Genomic DNA, 15962 nt, shown 5'->3' with positions numbered 1-15962 from the left:
ATAGCTACACACATGCATGTGTGTGCACGCACGCACACACACACACACACAGGCGTAGAGTGTTCCTAGTGCCTATAATTCATCCATAGTTACTAAACCAGAAGAGAATTGGTGGTTTGGATGGAAGGCCTCTTCCATAAAAGGTTCTTTCATAAAAGATGGAAGAACCTTGTTCAGGCCTTACTTCTAACTTGATAGCTTTTCCTTGATTAATGGATTTCTGATAGGATCTGTTAAATCTTAGACTCTCTGGAAGTTTCAAAGTTTCTGAGGTGTGTTAGATCTGGCTGAGGTGCTCTTAACAAGCCTCTTATCCTTCAACCATCTCACCTCCTACCTTGTCTCCTGGCTTCCACTCTCCACTCCCCACCCCCCACCCCAAGTCTCTTCACAACTTATCTGTCAGACTTATTCTTTTTCAACTCAGTCAGATCGTGTCATTCCTCTGTTCAAAACCCTCCAGTGGCTTCCTCTCTCTCAGAGCAAAAGCCTAAGAAAGAAAAAAGCAGCCCCTGACATCTGGGAACCCAACTGACCTAGCTAGGTCTCAGTGTTGCTACAAGCTGACCTGGCCCTCACAGCTAGGCTCCTGTTGTCTCCTGTTGGATATAAACCATCTCAGAACACTGACATCAGACAGGGTCACTCAGACCATGATAGAATGAGACCAAACAAGGCCTCGTCATAATTTCTTCTAAGCAGAGACAAAAACAAGGTCACTGTGCAACCCAGGAAATACCCAAACATCCTCTTCTCTCTGCTAATGCGACTACTGGTTCTCTACCAATTATAGCCTTAACCTTGCTCTAGTTTACCCATCTGAGAGATAATATATATTGAGATACCCAATCATAGAATTGTCCCTGCCTTCTGACAGCACCCAATCCAAAGTAAAGCTTTGATTCCTTAAGCCCTCTCCCAAATCACGCAGAGCCCAAATCCTATAATAGGTTCTTTCCACACTCTTACTCAGCTGTCCCAGTGGTTCTCCACAGTATCTGCTCCCTCACGGGAAAGGGTAATCAACCCAACTTGTTTAAGTATGGGTGTGTTCCTGATGGTCTCTGGTGGGAGGACATTGACAAGCCAGAGTCCCAGTTGTCCGCAAAGTTCTTATAGTGGTTAGAATCACCCAGGCTTGTTAAAACAGATTGCTTGACCTGATCCCCAGAGTTTCTGATTCTGTTAAGTCTGGGGTGAGGCCTTAGAATCTGTATTTCTAACAAGTTCCAGGTGATGCTGAGGCTGCAGGTCTGGGGACCACACAGGAAGAATCACTGTCCTAAACCATGTGGCTCCCCCTTATTTCTCTGACGTAGCCTACTTCTGCTTCCTCACGTCTTCTTTGGACTCCAGCCACACTGGCCTCCCCCGCGGTTTTGACTCTCCCCAAGCACACGTCTGTCTTAGAGCTCTGGTTGCCCTCTAATATGGAATGCTTACTTTCTCACCTCTCAAGGAGACCTACCCTCACTTCCTTAACCTGCCTTTTAAAAATTATTCCCCACAACACTTAATCAGTTCTTACATATGGTCTAATTTACTTACTATTTTTATTATTTTGCTCTCCTCCTACTAATAAAAGAATGACAGCCTTAGGACTGCTGATACTTTTGTCTATTTTGTTTACTGCAGTATCCTCAGACCTAGAAAAATATTGCAGGGGAGCAAAATTTGTCACCCTAAAATGTGTCTCTTTGGCAGGAAGGTTAACTTAGGATGCCCATTTTTAAGGCCCCAAAGACTTCCCCCTAACTGCCTAAAAGGATTTAGAGAGAAGGCCCGTTCCCCTAATTAAGGTGTCACCAGAGATATCTGCAAAGAATATGGGCTAGATGTGGTGGCGGGAACTCAGTAGAGCCTAGAAATCAGAGTCTCCTCGTCTCTGCAAGGGCCGGCAAACATTTGTTTACCAAGTATTTACTTTCTCCATGTGAACTGCCTTTCTCCCCTTTGAAGTCTCAAACCACAACCCCAACATCCTCTTTTGCCATAGCTGAAGATGGTATTTAAGGTGAGGGCTTCCGCCATTAATGTGAGTCACTCAGTTCTCCTGGGTCTCTCCCAGGTATACATGCTATTAACTTTTGTTTGATTTCCTCCTATTATTCTGTCTGGTGTCAGTTTACTTCTTAGACAGCCAGAGGAAGCTAGAAGAATAGAGGAAAATTTCTTCCTCCCCGACAATATCTAGCAAGTAGCCAATGCTCAACAAAAGTTTGTTGAATAAATAAGTGCTCCTTCCAGTCTTTCGCTTTCTTCTCCCAATAGAATCACAGCATTCCTACCTTTGGCTCTTCCTATAAATACAATCACCTTCCTGCCCACCCAACCTCTTGACAGTTACAATAGCCAGCTCCCAGGACTTTTTAGGCCCACTGGCTCAAACCAGGGATGCAAAGCAGGTAAGTAACTCATTCAAGGAAACCAAACAAGGCCCGCAAATTGCATCTCTTCGTCTTATTTCTCCAGATGACCTTAACCATCAATCTACCTTTTTTGTCTTCAAACTCTGTTGCCTGACTTTTTCCTCTCTCTGCCACCAACGCTGTTATGCTCTGCCCCGCCCCGCCAAAGGCACACCACCCTCACTCGGCTGTCTTATTTCCCAGTTCTGACAATTCTCCTGCGTCCGTTTTCCTATCTAGCCCCCCCGAAATTTCTCTTTTGAAGCTCCATTACCTCTTCCTTCCTAAATCCAACCACAATTTGGGGTCTTTCTTGATCGTTCTCGATACTCTACTGAATTTATCACATCCTTCTCGAAACTCTCCCAGAACAGCGCCAATATCTTCTACCTCCTTTACAGCTTCTCCTCGGGTCCTTCCTATTCCAGTCTTCACCGATGTCCCCAAGTTTCCCTCCAGCAAGCTGGGTCGTGGTTTCCTCGGCGCTCACGCGTTTCTGAACGCGCTCAGGGTTCGCGGAGGAGCGGTGGTGAGACTCGGGGCGGAGCCTCGCTGAGCCTAGGGCGTTGGACACTGGTGGACTTTCGAGTCTGGGAAGGGGCGGGTCCTTGGACCGCTCGGGAAGTTTAGTCCTCTGCAGCCTCCGTCCAGGACAGTGCGGAAGGAGATTCCGGGGCTGGGATCTCAGAACGCGACTCACAGTCCTGGCTGGAGATGGAGTTCAACAGTGAGGGTGTGAGGCGACTGCTTGGCAAGGTGCGGCCAGCCCGCCGGGCAGGGTCTGGGGCGCCGGGGCTTGGGGGCGTTTCCACCCCTGGCCGGGCCACCTCCTTGGGGTAAGGAGATTCCGGGGCTGGGATCTCAGAACGCGACTCACAGTCCTGGCTGGAGATGGAGTTCAACAGTGAGGGTGTGAGGCGACTGCTTGGCAAGGTGCGGCCAGCCCGCCGGGCAGGGTCTGGGGCGCCGGGGCTTGGGGGCGTTTCCACCCCTGGCCGGGCCACCTCCTTGGGGCGTTTCCACCCCTGGCCGGGCCACCTCCTTGGGGCGTTTCCCCGGCTTGTCAAGGGGCTTGGAGCGGGGGGTGGGCTGGCCTGAAGCCGGCTGCGGAGAGTGGCCGCAGGGAGGGCGCGGACCTCTCCTTCCCGAGGCCGGGGCTCTGGCTTCGCCTGCAAATCCGAGATCCCCCAACCTCCACCTGCTGTGAGACCTTCTCACGCCACCAGCTTCTCTTGGTCTCAGCTTCCAGCCCTCGCCAGTCCCTTTAACCATGCCTTTCTCTCTGCAGAAATGGCCTGCCCTCATCCCACCCCCTTTTTTTATGACTCGCGTTGCTAATCCTTTGTAGGACTCAACTCAGATGTCACTCCCTAGAAACAGAATCACTGCCTCTTTTACTTGCTTTCAGAAATACCGATTATCACATCGTGGAGTAATTATTTACATACAAACCTTACTCGGGCGGTGAACTCTGATGGCAGAGAGAGTGCTGTAGTATTCCCATCACCTAACCTGACACGACGGAGTGCTGAGTAACTGTGCAGTGAATGAAAGACCTGTGTAGACTTAAGAATGAAGACAGGGTTGGAAGGCCCGGAAGAGATCCTCGTAATGTTGAAGGGTTGAGGTGGAGGGCTGACCCGGAAGTCTGACCTGCGTTTCTCGGGCATGACTAACGCCAGTTTCTATGTTACACCAGGCTCTTAGTTCAGGCTCTCTGATTCCCCACCAGTGTACAGTCTGAGGCAACCACCTTTTTCACCAGTTTCTTAGTTATATGATCCATAATGCTTCTTAAAACTTCCCTATGCGGAAACGGTACGTTTATGCCGTTTTTTTGTTTTGTTTAAAATTTTATTGAAGCATGAGACATGATACATTCAGAATAAAACAGTAGCAAAATGTAATGGCAGCAGTTAAATATGAACCATATACATGCACATACTTTTCTGGTTCTTTTGATTACATTTTCCTTTCAAGATAAACTGCTCTCTCTTTAGCTGGGTTTGCCTGTGTCTCTCTTTGTTGGGGCAGTTTGTACACCCCTTTGAGGTTTTGAAGCCTTATGATTGAAATTGTTTATATACTTGATTTGAATGATTTTATCTACTGTGACAGGTGTGTAGGTCTTGTAGGAAGAGAAGTATCATCGTCCTTAGGATTACACCCTTCCTGTCTCCTCTTCAGAGAACATGAAATTAAAAGAACCACTCTATCAAGTTTTTCAGTGACGGAACCATGGTGTATTGTCCAGGGGGAAGAATTGCTAAAGCTGAGAATAGAAAAAGAACTTCATAATTTTGGTAGAACTGGAATGCAGGAAAAAGACAAAAGAGAGACAATAATTTTCTCAAGGGTGGAACCAGTATAGTTGAGGAAGGTTTTTGTTTTTCTTTTTTATCATCAGTGCATAGCATGGAGTCTAGCACTTAGGTGCTTAATAAATGTCTGTTGGATGTGTAAATTAAGGAGACCATTTAGAAACACGTTAGTCCAGCAGATATTTCCAAAGTTCCTTAACCCTCAAGGTAGGCAAATAATATAATAACTTAATACTTAGAAATAATTTTACTGCTGAAAAATTTGTGAACAATACATTAAAATCAAGCAACTGTAAGGAGAACATGAAAAATCTTATTGAAAACAAATGAAACCTAATAAGTCTTCCAACCTAGATAAATATTCCAGCTTCGTGGATGTGAAGATGTCAGCTCTCTCCAGATTGATCTATAGAGCCAATGCAGTTCCAATCAAAATTCTAACAGGGTATTTGGGGAACTTTTCAGACTGATTCTAAAATCATTTGGAAGGGCAGAAGGCCAGGAATAATCTTGACATTTTTACAGAAGAAGAATAGGTGTGGGACTTGCTCTACCAGGTGTCAAGACTAGTAATGAAGGCTTAGTGTGATGTTGGTGTAGGACAGACAAATTAACCAGTGGAACAGACTAGAGGGCTTAGAACCATGTTCACACGTGTTTGGAAATGTGATATAAAACAGAAGAGGCATTGCAGATAACTACAGAAAGGAGAATGCAGAGACAAATGATTATCTATACAGGAGAAAATGAAATTGGACCCTTACCTCTGACCAAACATAAAAATTCCCCGTGGACTGAAGATTCAAGTGTAAAAGACCAGCTTTAAAACGTATAGAGATAAATGTAGGAAAGAATCTTCATGGACTCAGAGTATGCAAACATTTTTTAAACAAGACGTAAAATACTCAAAGAAGAGTGATAAATTTGATTGCATTCAAATTAAGAACTTTTATGTATACATAACTTTTATGTATAAAAGTTATGTATAACTTTTATGTATAAAGAACTTTTATGTTTATGAACTTTTATGTATAAACTTTTATGTATAACCACGAAGAGAGTGAAGAGGCAAAATACAAACTTGGAGAATAATATTGTAATGCATAATTGACAAAGTATTGGTATCCAGAATATATAAATTAGCCTACAAATCAATATTAAAACCAATAGAAAATTGGACAAAAGACACGAATAATCATTATTTAAAAAACAAAAGAAGAATCAGGGAAATGAATGTTTGCTCAACCCATTAGTAACCATGGAAAAGCAAATTGAGAGCATGGTAAAACACCATTTTCTCTCACTAGATTGTCATAAATTAAGATCATTTCAAAGGGTTTGGAGGATGTGTGGATGAATGGGAATTTTAAACTCTGTGGTAGTTACCATAGAGAATTCATAATATATGAAGCAAGAGACATTCACAGAATTACTCATCATTAAAAAGTAGAAATAACCCAAATGTTCATTGACAGAAGGAAGGATAATTTGTTCTGTACTCATTCACACAATGGAAAACACTATGCAGCAGTGAAAATGAATGGACTACAGCATGCAACAATACAAGTGAATCTTAGAAACATTATATTCAGTGAAAAAAATTGGAGGTTATATGCAAGATTATATTTTGATTAAAACAAGAAACAACGAAAAACAGTGTGGTGTTTAGGGACGCACACAAATACGATAAAAACTATGGAGGGCAAAAGCAAAGGAGTGTGACCACACAATTTAAGGTAGGCAGTTGAATGGTTAAGAGAAGGAGCACCCGGACAGGTGTAATGGAATTGGAAAGGTCTGTGCTGTCCAGTATGGTAGCCACTGGCCACATGTGGCTCTTTGAATTCATCAAAATTAGATAAAATTAAAAATGAGTTTCTTGGTGACACCAGCCACATATTAAGTGTCAGTAGCCACTTGTGGCTACTGTATTGGACAGAACACATAATGATCTTTTCCATCATGGCAGAAAGTTTTGTTGGACAGCACTGTTCTAGATCAAACATGGGTGAGTTGGTGCCTGAGTGTTTATTCTTCAAAATGTATATATATGTACACATATGTTTATAGGTGGACTCTCAACCACTGCGCCACCAGGGAAGCCCTGTATATATATTCTTTAGTTGTATTAAATATTAAGTTTAGAAAACTTCTCTGGTTCCCTAATTCCTATTTCCCACTCCCCTGGCCAAGTTACCTTGGACAGGTAACTTAACCTCGATTTGCTGTTATGAAATAATAGGATTGGATTTGATCTGTAAGATTCCTTAATGTTTAATTTTTTTTTAATAAAATGATGCCACAAAGTATTCCTCAGGGTGTCCAACATTTGAGCAGTGTCATACAGGAGTACTCTTGATGTTCGTAAGTATCAGTCTACTAAATAAACATACTGTAGTATAGTGGATAAAGTTAAAATTTTAGTAACTTCTCATTTTTTCAACTGATTTTTATGATAGTATAATTGCTTTAGTTTTAGAATCTCATGGGCCAGTTTTCCTCTTTATTTCCCTGCCTGCACCCTTTAAGCAAATGGCATTGTCTGAGGCATATTCCTTGGAGAATGTTATACAAGCTTCTCTTAGGTGGTATAGGAACAGTAATGGAATATATGTCTTAATATTACACTAAGAAGATATTCTGTTTCATATATAGTGAAAATGATGTGCTTTTTATTTTTCTAGGACAGATAAAATAGGTCTTTTTCGTCAGAAAGGCAAATCACATATTCGACTAGTAGTGATGTTTGGATTTTCAATCCCTAACAAAGAGTGCTTTTGACAAACTTTTATGTCAGTTTTGCAGTTAGATCAGTTCTGGTATATAGCCCTATGCAGCCATTAATCATTACATTCTCAGAGGATGTTAAGGATGTAGAAAACAGCTTATAACATCAAATAGAAGACAAAACAAAAATTATTTGGTTCATAATAAATATATATTCCAGGTGACAACAGTGCAGCCTTTTGTACATTTGTGTAGTGTCTGGAGTTGGGATGGTTTCATTCACTTTTGTTTTCACTGAATCTGGGACTCATTTTTACCCTGCTGTAGTTAATACTGATCGATTCTTAGTTTTAGTGATCTTAGTGATCGATGCTCAGTCCTTTGGATCATAATTGCTTTCTATATCCACTCTACTCATATAAATCCGCCTCTTTGCTAACTCCCATCCAATTAGCCTGCATTTATTGAAGCCATACCCTGTGCTAAATGCTATGGGGAAATAAAAATGAGTAAGAGATGTTTCTAGTCCTCAAGTTGTTAATTATACACTTTTTCTTCTGCCAAATTCTTTCCCATTTTAAAATGACCTTCCTCCTTCCCTCTAATTTTCTGTACCGTTCTAGGCTCTAATGTGAATTGTAGACAGCTCTTTTCAGAGGCCTTTCTGTAACCTAGGTATGCTTTGTCGATTCATCGTTTCCTGTCGGTACTTACTATTGTATACATATTTTGTTTAATATCTCACTTTTACATATGTTAATCTTGAGATCTTCATACATACCTGCTGAAGTTGGCAGGCAGTAGAGCTATATCTCTTTTGCCCATGAAAAACTTAAGACTCAGAGAGAGGAAATAGGATCTCTTAGCAGTTATTTTATTTTCTCCCAGTCTCCTCCAACCCTAGGCACCCACTAAGCTACTTTCTGTTTCTATGGATTTGCCTATTTTGGGTACTTTATATACAAGTCATACAATATGTGGCTTTTTGTGTCTGTTTTCTTTAACTTAGTGTAATGTTTTTAAGGTTTATCCATGTATGTATCAGTTCTTCATTTTTATGGCTGAATATTCCATTTTATGGATGTGTCACACTTTATTCATCAGTTGATGGACATTTGGATTGTTTTCACTTCTTGATTGTTATGAATAATGCTGCTATGAACAATTGTGCACAAGTTTTTGTGTGGACATGTTTTCATTTTTCTTGGGTATATACCTCAGAGTGGAATTGTTGGGTCATATGGTAACTCTGTGTTTAATCTTTTGAAGAACTGCCAAACACTTCCAAAGTAGCTGCACCATTTTACCACCAGCAGTGGTGTATGTATATGAGGGTTCTGATTTCTCCACATCCTTTCCCACATTTGTTACTGTCTTTTTGATTATAGTATGAATCCTCCGACTTCTTTTTTTTTTTTTTAATTTGTTTTTGGCTGCATTGTGTCTTCGTTGCTGCACTCGGGCTTCCTCTAGTTGCGGCAAGTGGGGGCTACTCTTTGTTGCGGTGCGCGGGCTTCTCATTGCGGTGGCTTCTCTTGTTTCGGAGCACGGACTCTAGGCGCACTGGCTTCAGTAGTTGTAGCACATGGGCTCAGTAGTTGTGGCTCGTGGGCTCTAGAGCGCAGGCTCAGTAGTTGTGGTGCACGGGCTTAGTTGCTCCGTGGCATGTGGGATCTTCCCGGGCCAGGGATGAAACCCGTGTCCCCTGCATTGGCAGGCGGATTCTTAACTACCACGCCACCAGGGAAGCTCTTTTTAATTCTTTTTTAAGATTGTTTTGGCTGCATTCCTTGAATTTCCATATGAATTTTAAGGTCCATTTGTAAATTTTTGCAAATGAGCAAAAAAAAGTCAGCTGGGATTTTGATATGGATTGGCGATTGTTGAATCTGTTGGGGAACATTGCCATCTTAACAGTATCAAGTCTTCTGATCTATCGACAAGGGATATCTTTCTATTCATTTAGATCTATTTTAATTTCTTTCAACAGTGTTTTGTAGTTTTTAGAGTCTAAGTTTTGCATCTTGTTAAATTTATTCCTAAGTATTTTATTCCTTTTGATGCTATTGTAAACGTAATTGTTTTCTTAATTTCATTTTCAGAATGGTAATAGACCCAACATACTTTTTTTTTTTTTTCTTCATTTAATGCCTAGCACAAGTCCGGGAGGTGGGTATAATTTCTCTTTGCGAATGAGAAAATAAGTTCAAAGAAGTTAAATGATTTTGCCCACAGGGCAACCAAGGTAGTATTTCTGAGACTACATCTGGATGAATGAGGAGGCAGGTCACTCAACCTGACTGCAGACCTTTGCATGCTTTCTGTTTTCCCTTTGAAACCCAGCTGCGGTACCAGGTAGGGAAATTCAGGGTGTCTCAAGTGAATGAGATATTCAGGCACGAGAGGTGGATCTTACAGTGATGACAGGGGTGCTACATCCTGCCCTACTTCTTAAGCCTTCAGGAAGTATTTGGAGGCATTTGATATAGTGATTAAAGGCCCAGGCACTAGGTTTGAGCTCTGGCTTCACTACTTAACTTGCTATCTACCACAGCAAGTTATTTTGATTCTCTAGCTTTCATTTTCATCTTCTGTAAAGTCAAGCAGTTATAAGCCCTGCCTACTTCATAGGGTCGTTATTAAAAGGGTGAAGTCAAATACTATTCATGTTTGTAAAACTCAGAGCCCAGGGCCTAGCACATAGTAAGTGTTCAGTTAAATGTTAATTTGTAATTGTTCTGTTGCTTATAATTTTATTCTTATTCCGTGTTCATTTTTCTCTCTTCAGTACAAGTTCAGGGATCTAACTATGGAAGAACTGAAGAATGTAAATATGTTTTTCCCACATTTCAGATATTCCATGGATACCTATGGTAAGAATTGTATCCTCTAGTTTTTGCTACATTGTTTAAACTATTAATTATTTGTTCCTAGAGATCTACAAACTTATTATAATTTCTCATTTCTCTCTTTTATCCCCTGATTTTGAGCTATACTTTATGACCTGTGGTTTTTGAGGAAATTTAAGTTAATAAAATTTATATGGTATTAGTTTTCTATTGCTGCTGTAACAAATGAACACAAATTTAGTGGCTTAAAACAACACAGGGACTTCCCTGGTGATCCAGTGGTTAAGACTTCGCCTTCCAATGCAGGGGGTGCAGGTTCAATCCCTGGTCAGGGAGTTAAGATCCCACATGCCTCGAGGCCAAAAAACCAAAACATAAAGCAGAAGCAATATTGTAACAAATTCAGTAAAGACTTTAAAAATGGTCTACATCAAAAAAAAAAATCTTAAAAAAAAAAGCAACACAAATTTACTATCTTACAGTTATTTGTCTAGAAGCCCAACACAGGTCTCTGTAGGTTAAGTGTTGGCAGGTCTTAGTTCCTTTTTGGAGGCTCTGGGAGATCATATACTCTCTTGCTTTTTTAAGTTTCTAAATGTCACCCATATTCTTTGGCTCAAGGTCACCTTCCTTCATCTTTAAAGCTAGCAATGTTACATCTCTCTGACCATCCTTCTGTAGTCACATCTCCAGAGAAAAGGTTCTCTGCTTTTAAGAACCAAATGTGATTAGCTTAGGCCCACTCTAATCATACAGGATAATTTCCCCATGTCAAGGTCCTTAACTTAATTGTATCTAAAAAGTTTCTTTTCCAAGTAAGGTAACATATGCACAGGTTCCAAGGATTAGGATATTGGACATCCATGGAGGCCATTATTCTGCCTACCACATATATGGTTGATAATAAATTAATAACAAAGTTTTAGTTATCTTCTTCACTTAATATAGAGGGTCTGGTTACCTGAGAAAGATTTTACTTTACTATCTTTCAAAATTTCTGACCACAACCCACACTTGGAAATGTGTTTTATATCATGACCCCGTATACACACAACTAAAGTATTATGTACACCTTGGTGTTTTCTCTTCTATTCCATTCCATACCGTTTAAAAAAAAATGCTGATTGAGACTCACTAAATTGATTTCAGGACCCACGAATTAGTCAAAACACACAGTTTTGAAAAACTTCTTTATTCTACATGGGTATGTTTTGTATTTGAATTAGCTTGGGTTACAAAAATATGTCTAATTCAGAATTATATATTAGAAAATTTGAGGCATTATTGAAGTATTTCTTAGGAATAGCTAATTTTATGTGTGGAAGAAATGATTAGATTCTGGCTTACCTGTGTCTGGCCTCTCTTGATTAGCACCCAGGTATTTGGTGCTGCATAAATGCCTGGGATGGGGGATTTAACAGCTACTATTTATTGAACACCAGATATACTTCCAAATGTTTTATCTATATTATTTTACATATTCTTGTACAACCAAAGCTGTGAGGTGAGTATTATCATCTTCATTTTTCAGAGAAAGAAACTGAGGCTCAGAGAGTTTAAATAACTTGCTTAAGATTATGCAGCTAGTTAGGCATGGAGTTGGGGCTTGTACTCATGTCCATCTTGCCCTCTGCTTGAATAATACTTGTTCTTTTACAATCTATAAGTAATCTTATAGATTTAAGCCTTTGTTATACCAGTTAATTCTCATTTCCCCCATCTAGAGGAAGTAGGCTGTGGTGCCATTAAACCCTCAAGCTATAGGATTAATATTATCAAGGTACATTTTATTATTGAAGACAATGTTAGTCAGGTATTATAATCATTTTTCTTTTGGCTTTTTGAATAATTTGGACAATGACTATTTACATCTGTAGTTTCTCTACCACATTTTCAGGTTCTTCTGTGTCCCTGAGAAACAATCCCTGTTCCACTCCTCTGTCCATTTTAGTTTTGCCTTAGAGTGATCCCTTCACCCATTGTTACCTTTCACTCATATAGTTCAAGGTAAATATTTGTACTTATGTACACTCTTGGCCTTGAGTTTTCTGTCAGCCTGGCTTTTCCTCTTCTCCCTTTCTGATAGGTCATCAAATCTATTTAGACTTTTTTCTTCCCCTGCATAAATAGTATAGTAAGCTACTGAAGTCCTTAAAGGACCACATTCCAAGGCAGTTTGACAGTTTGAAACCAGATGTCGTGTTTTCGGTATTCAGTTCAGAAATTAGGGCATTGATTCTCCATCAGTGTGTCCCAGATGGGTAAGTTGAAATTTCAGGGATGTGAAGATTGAGAAAAGGTTGAGAATAATGGAGTTAGAGAAAGCAAAGATAACTATTAATCCTTCTAAAAGGTCACTTTCAAAAGTAAAACTAACTTCTTTTTTCTGATTATAAAAGTTATAATCTGATATCTGAAAGTGCTTATAACTGATGTTACATGCGGCAGTTATTTGATAATGTCCCCACATTTTATAATCCTTTACTTCTTATTAAGGGTTTTCACATCATCTCATTTAATCATTGTGACAATTTTATGATGTAGTCTTTATAGATTTTATATCTTTATTTTATAGATGATGAAACTGAAGTTCAAAGAGGTTAAAGTAACCAAAAGTCACATGCCTCTGTCGACGGAAATAATAAACAGTCTATAATAGGAATAGAAAAGAGTTGTATTTGAGCCAGTCTGAGCACTATAGCCTCAGATAGTTCTGAAGAGCTTTCCGAAGAAGCATGGTTTTCAGCACAGTTTTATATCTGTCAGAACAAAGAACATCAAACATCACAGGGGTGCATTCCTTCAAGGTTTCAAAAAAAGACAAATGAGCATGCACACAATGAGTCAGCATGGCCTTGGCACCTGTGAAGGGAGCTTTATCATTGAAGGAGTGCTAGCGTTGATGTTTTAGGGAAGGGAGGCATTTATCTCTGTCTTCAAAACAGATATTCTTTACTTCTGGACAATGCACCCTTTTCTTTAATGATTAAAGCAGATGTATGTTTAATGGGCCACAAAACTGGCTATTCTAGTTAGCATAAAGCTTAAGTTAAATAATATATAAGCTAGGATGACTTCTCCATATCTCAATATGTGAAAATTTCTTCCATCACCTCTAAGTAGGAAAAGTCAGCCAAAACCTTGGGATTTCAGTATCTTAAGTCCTGTGTTCTTTCAACTACCTGCTCTGCTTTCTAAGAGAACATCATTTAGTTCTTTGCCCTTGGCAACATATTGACTGATTCCTAGATGGTGGTATTTAGAAGTTGTGTGCGTTTCTGTGTGTGTGTATGTACATGCACACGCTTTAATACAGTTCTTCCTACTTCTCATTGTGCATTCTGGGGCTTTTTTTTTCTTCCAGTTTTCAAAGATAGTTCCCAGAAAAACCTGCTGAACTTCACCGGCACTATTCCTGTGATGTATCAGGGTAAGTGTGGAAGTTGAGAAAATGTGGGAATTTTCTAAACGAGCAGTTTAATTAAAACTTATATTTGTTTAGTTCCATAACATTCTCAAAGTGGTTTTGTTTTTTTTTTTTAAAGAACATTTTTACGAGCTGGTCAATTATTTATTTATTTATTTTGCGGTACCTGGGCCTCCCACCGCCGCGGCCCCTCCCACCGCGGAGCACAGGCTCTGGATGCGCACGCATAGTGGCCACGACTCACAGACCCAGCCGCCCCGCAGCATGCGGGACCCTCCTGGACCGGGGCACAGACCAGCATCCCCTGCATCGGCAGGCGGACCCCCAACCACTGCGCCACCAGGGAAGCCCTTAAATATTTATTTTTTTGGCCGCGCTATGTGGCTTGCGGGATCTTAGTTCCCCCAACCGGGGATCAAACCCGGGCCCCCAGCAGTGGCAGCTCAGAGTTCTAACCACTGGGTTGCCAGGGAATTCCCCTCAAAGTGTTTTAACATGTATATGATCTATACTGAACCTTACTGGATATAGCAGAATGCTGTCCCAGTGAAGGAAGGCTTAGGTTAATACCAACAAATTCAGTTCAGTTCAACGAATATTTATTTATTGAATGTCAACTATCTGCCCACTACTCTGCTAGGTTTTGAGGTACAGAGGCGAGCAAGACAGACATAGGCCTGCGCTTGTGGAGAGTTAACTCTGCTTTCCATAGCAAACTGCGGGGATCCCACCTTTTTCTCCCATTACCTGAATGTTTTGTTCCCCTCCCTTTCCCTCTATATGATGTAGCATTATCCCCATTCTATTGGTGAAACTGAGTCCTGGTCACGTGGTTTACCTGAGTCCACACAGCTGGTATCAGACTGGAACTTAAAACCCAATAGGAAATTTTTAAAACACAGGTGCCATTAAAGCTCAAAAAAAGCAACATATTTTCAGACCACCTGACAGGTTAAAATAGCTAAGTGTTTGCCCAAAAATAAAAAAAAAATCACTAACTTCCCTATAATTAATTCTGTCTAGACCTACTTCCTTCAACGTTTAACAGGACTAACCTGTCAGATGGGTGTCATAGGAGCTTGCTTATCTAGTATGATTTGAAGAACACCAGAGGAGCATTGGTTCCAATTATTTCTCTGAAGTGGTGCTTGAAATTCCACCATTAAAAATCCATTCCCCTTTTAAAATGCAAATAATCTCAGGAGGAATAACATCCAAAATCACTAATATACAGTGCTGTGCTTATAGAAAATGCTCGGTAAATATTTGTTGAATGATTGAGTTAGTTTCTTTGATTACTGACTGAAGGGCTTAGGAATAGATGAACTTACTGGGTATTTGAAAGAGGAGGTGCACTGAAAAAGGGCTGAGGAAGATCTGGAAACCAAATGGGGAGAGAGCAGTGCAGTTTGCTGTCTCTTACAAAGGATTCATCGCTGTATTATAGGAGCACATTGCCCAACAGACACCAAGAAGATGTATTTTGGGGGACTTTTTTCAAAGTAAGTGCTTCATTATGGTAGTGGCTAGACTGTTACAAACCCTCCTTTATTGCTTCCCCCTGCCCCCATGATGACTTACTGCCAGAGGTTCACTCATGTTTTATTCTTCCTCTGTGTATGTCCAATCATAACATCTCCTTTGCCACAGAGAATGCTTAGAAATCCAGTTTGGTTTTTAAGAATAGGAATGTGGTTGGAGATGAAAGTAGGTAGCAGTGGGCTCTGAAAAAATTGCAGTGAGGTAGGCAGAGCAGGTATAGAGTCGATTTTTATTTTCTTTCCTTGCTTCTCCCCTCCCAAGCTCTCAGACTGTTTTCTGGCTGCCTAGAGAATTTTACTGAGACCTGTTTCCCATTACTTGTATTCTGTGTTTATTATGGTTAGATGTTAGAGAGAGAGAGAAAGAATTCTTACCACCCCAATGATTGATTGATTGATTGACTGATTCCATAGTTCTTACCAACCCCAGTGATTTCAAGGGTAGTTGCATATTGACAGAGGAACTTACAAATTTAAATGAATCATTGCTTAGTAGCCCTCAGTTTCTAGGACAATGTGGGGAGGTTACAGGAGGGCATAAAAGTTATCTTAAGATGCCACTCATTGGCACTCTGCATCTTCCTTAGAGCGGTGGAGTCAGGTCATTGATTCTTATGCTGGTAGTAATTCCAAGGTAGTAATGGTACCTGCAATATCTTTTGTTTTTTTTTTTTTTTGGTAGTACACTC

General features: G+C 40.4%; 1 protein-coding gene across 7 annotated transcripts in view; it reads left to right on the top strand.

Annotated features, from left to right (window-relative positions):
* Positions 1–3062: 3062 nt before the first annotated feature.
* Positions 3063–15962, top strand: part of UEVLD (UEV and lactate/malate dehyrogenase domains) — a 47532-nt gene continuing 34632 nt past the window's right edge. For 3 of the 7 annotated variants that reach the window (XM_024764714.1, XM_024764716.1, XM_024764718.1), the window contains exons 1-3: positions 3253–3341; positions 10245–10329; positions 13670–13735. In XM_024764714.1, coding sequence (XP_024620482.1) covers positions 3300–3341; positions 10245–10329; positions 13670–13735 — 193 coding nt within the window. In that variant the 5' untranslated portion in view covers positions 3253–3299. Of the gene's footprint in view, positions 3165–3250; positions 3342–10244; positions 10330–13669; positions 13736–15962 lie in introns of those variants that run through there. The other 4 variants (XM_024764713.1, XM_024764712.1, XM_024764715.1 and 1 more) reach the window with 4 other exon arrangements.

Source organism: Neophocaena asiaeorientalis, unplaced genomic scaffold (genome assembly GCF_003031525.2).
Source record: "Neophocaena asiaeorientalis asiaeorientalis breed wild unplaced genomic scaffold, Neophocaena_asiaeorientalis_V1.1 scaffold230, whole genome shotgun sequence".
Lineage (NCBI taxonomy): Eukaryota > Metazoa > Chordata > Mammalia > Artiodactyla > Phocoenidae > Neophocaena > Neophocaena asiaeorientalis.
The sequence above is the reverse complement of the archived record's forward strand: the minus strand, read 5'-3'. Positions and strand labels throughout refer to the sequence as shown.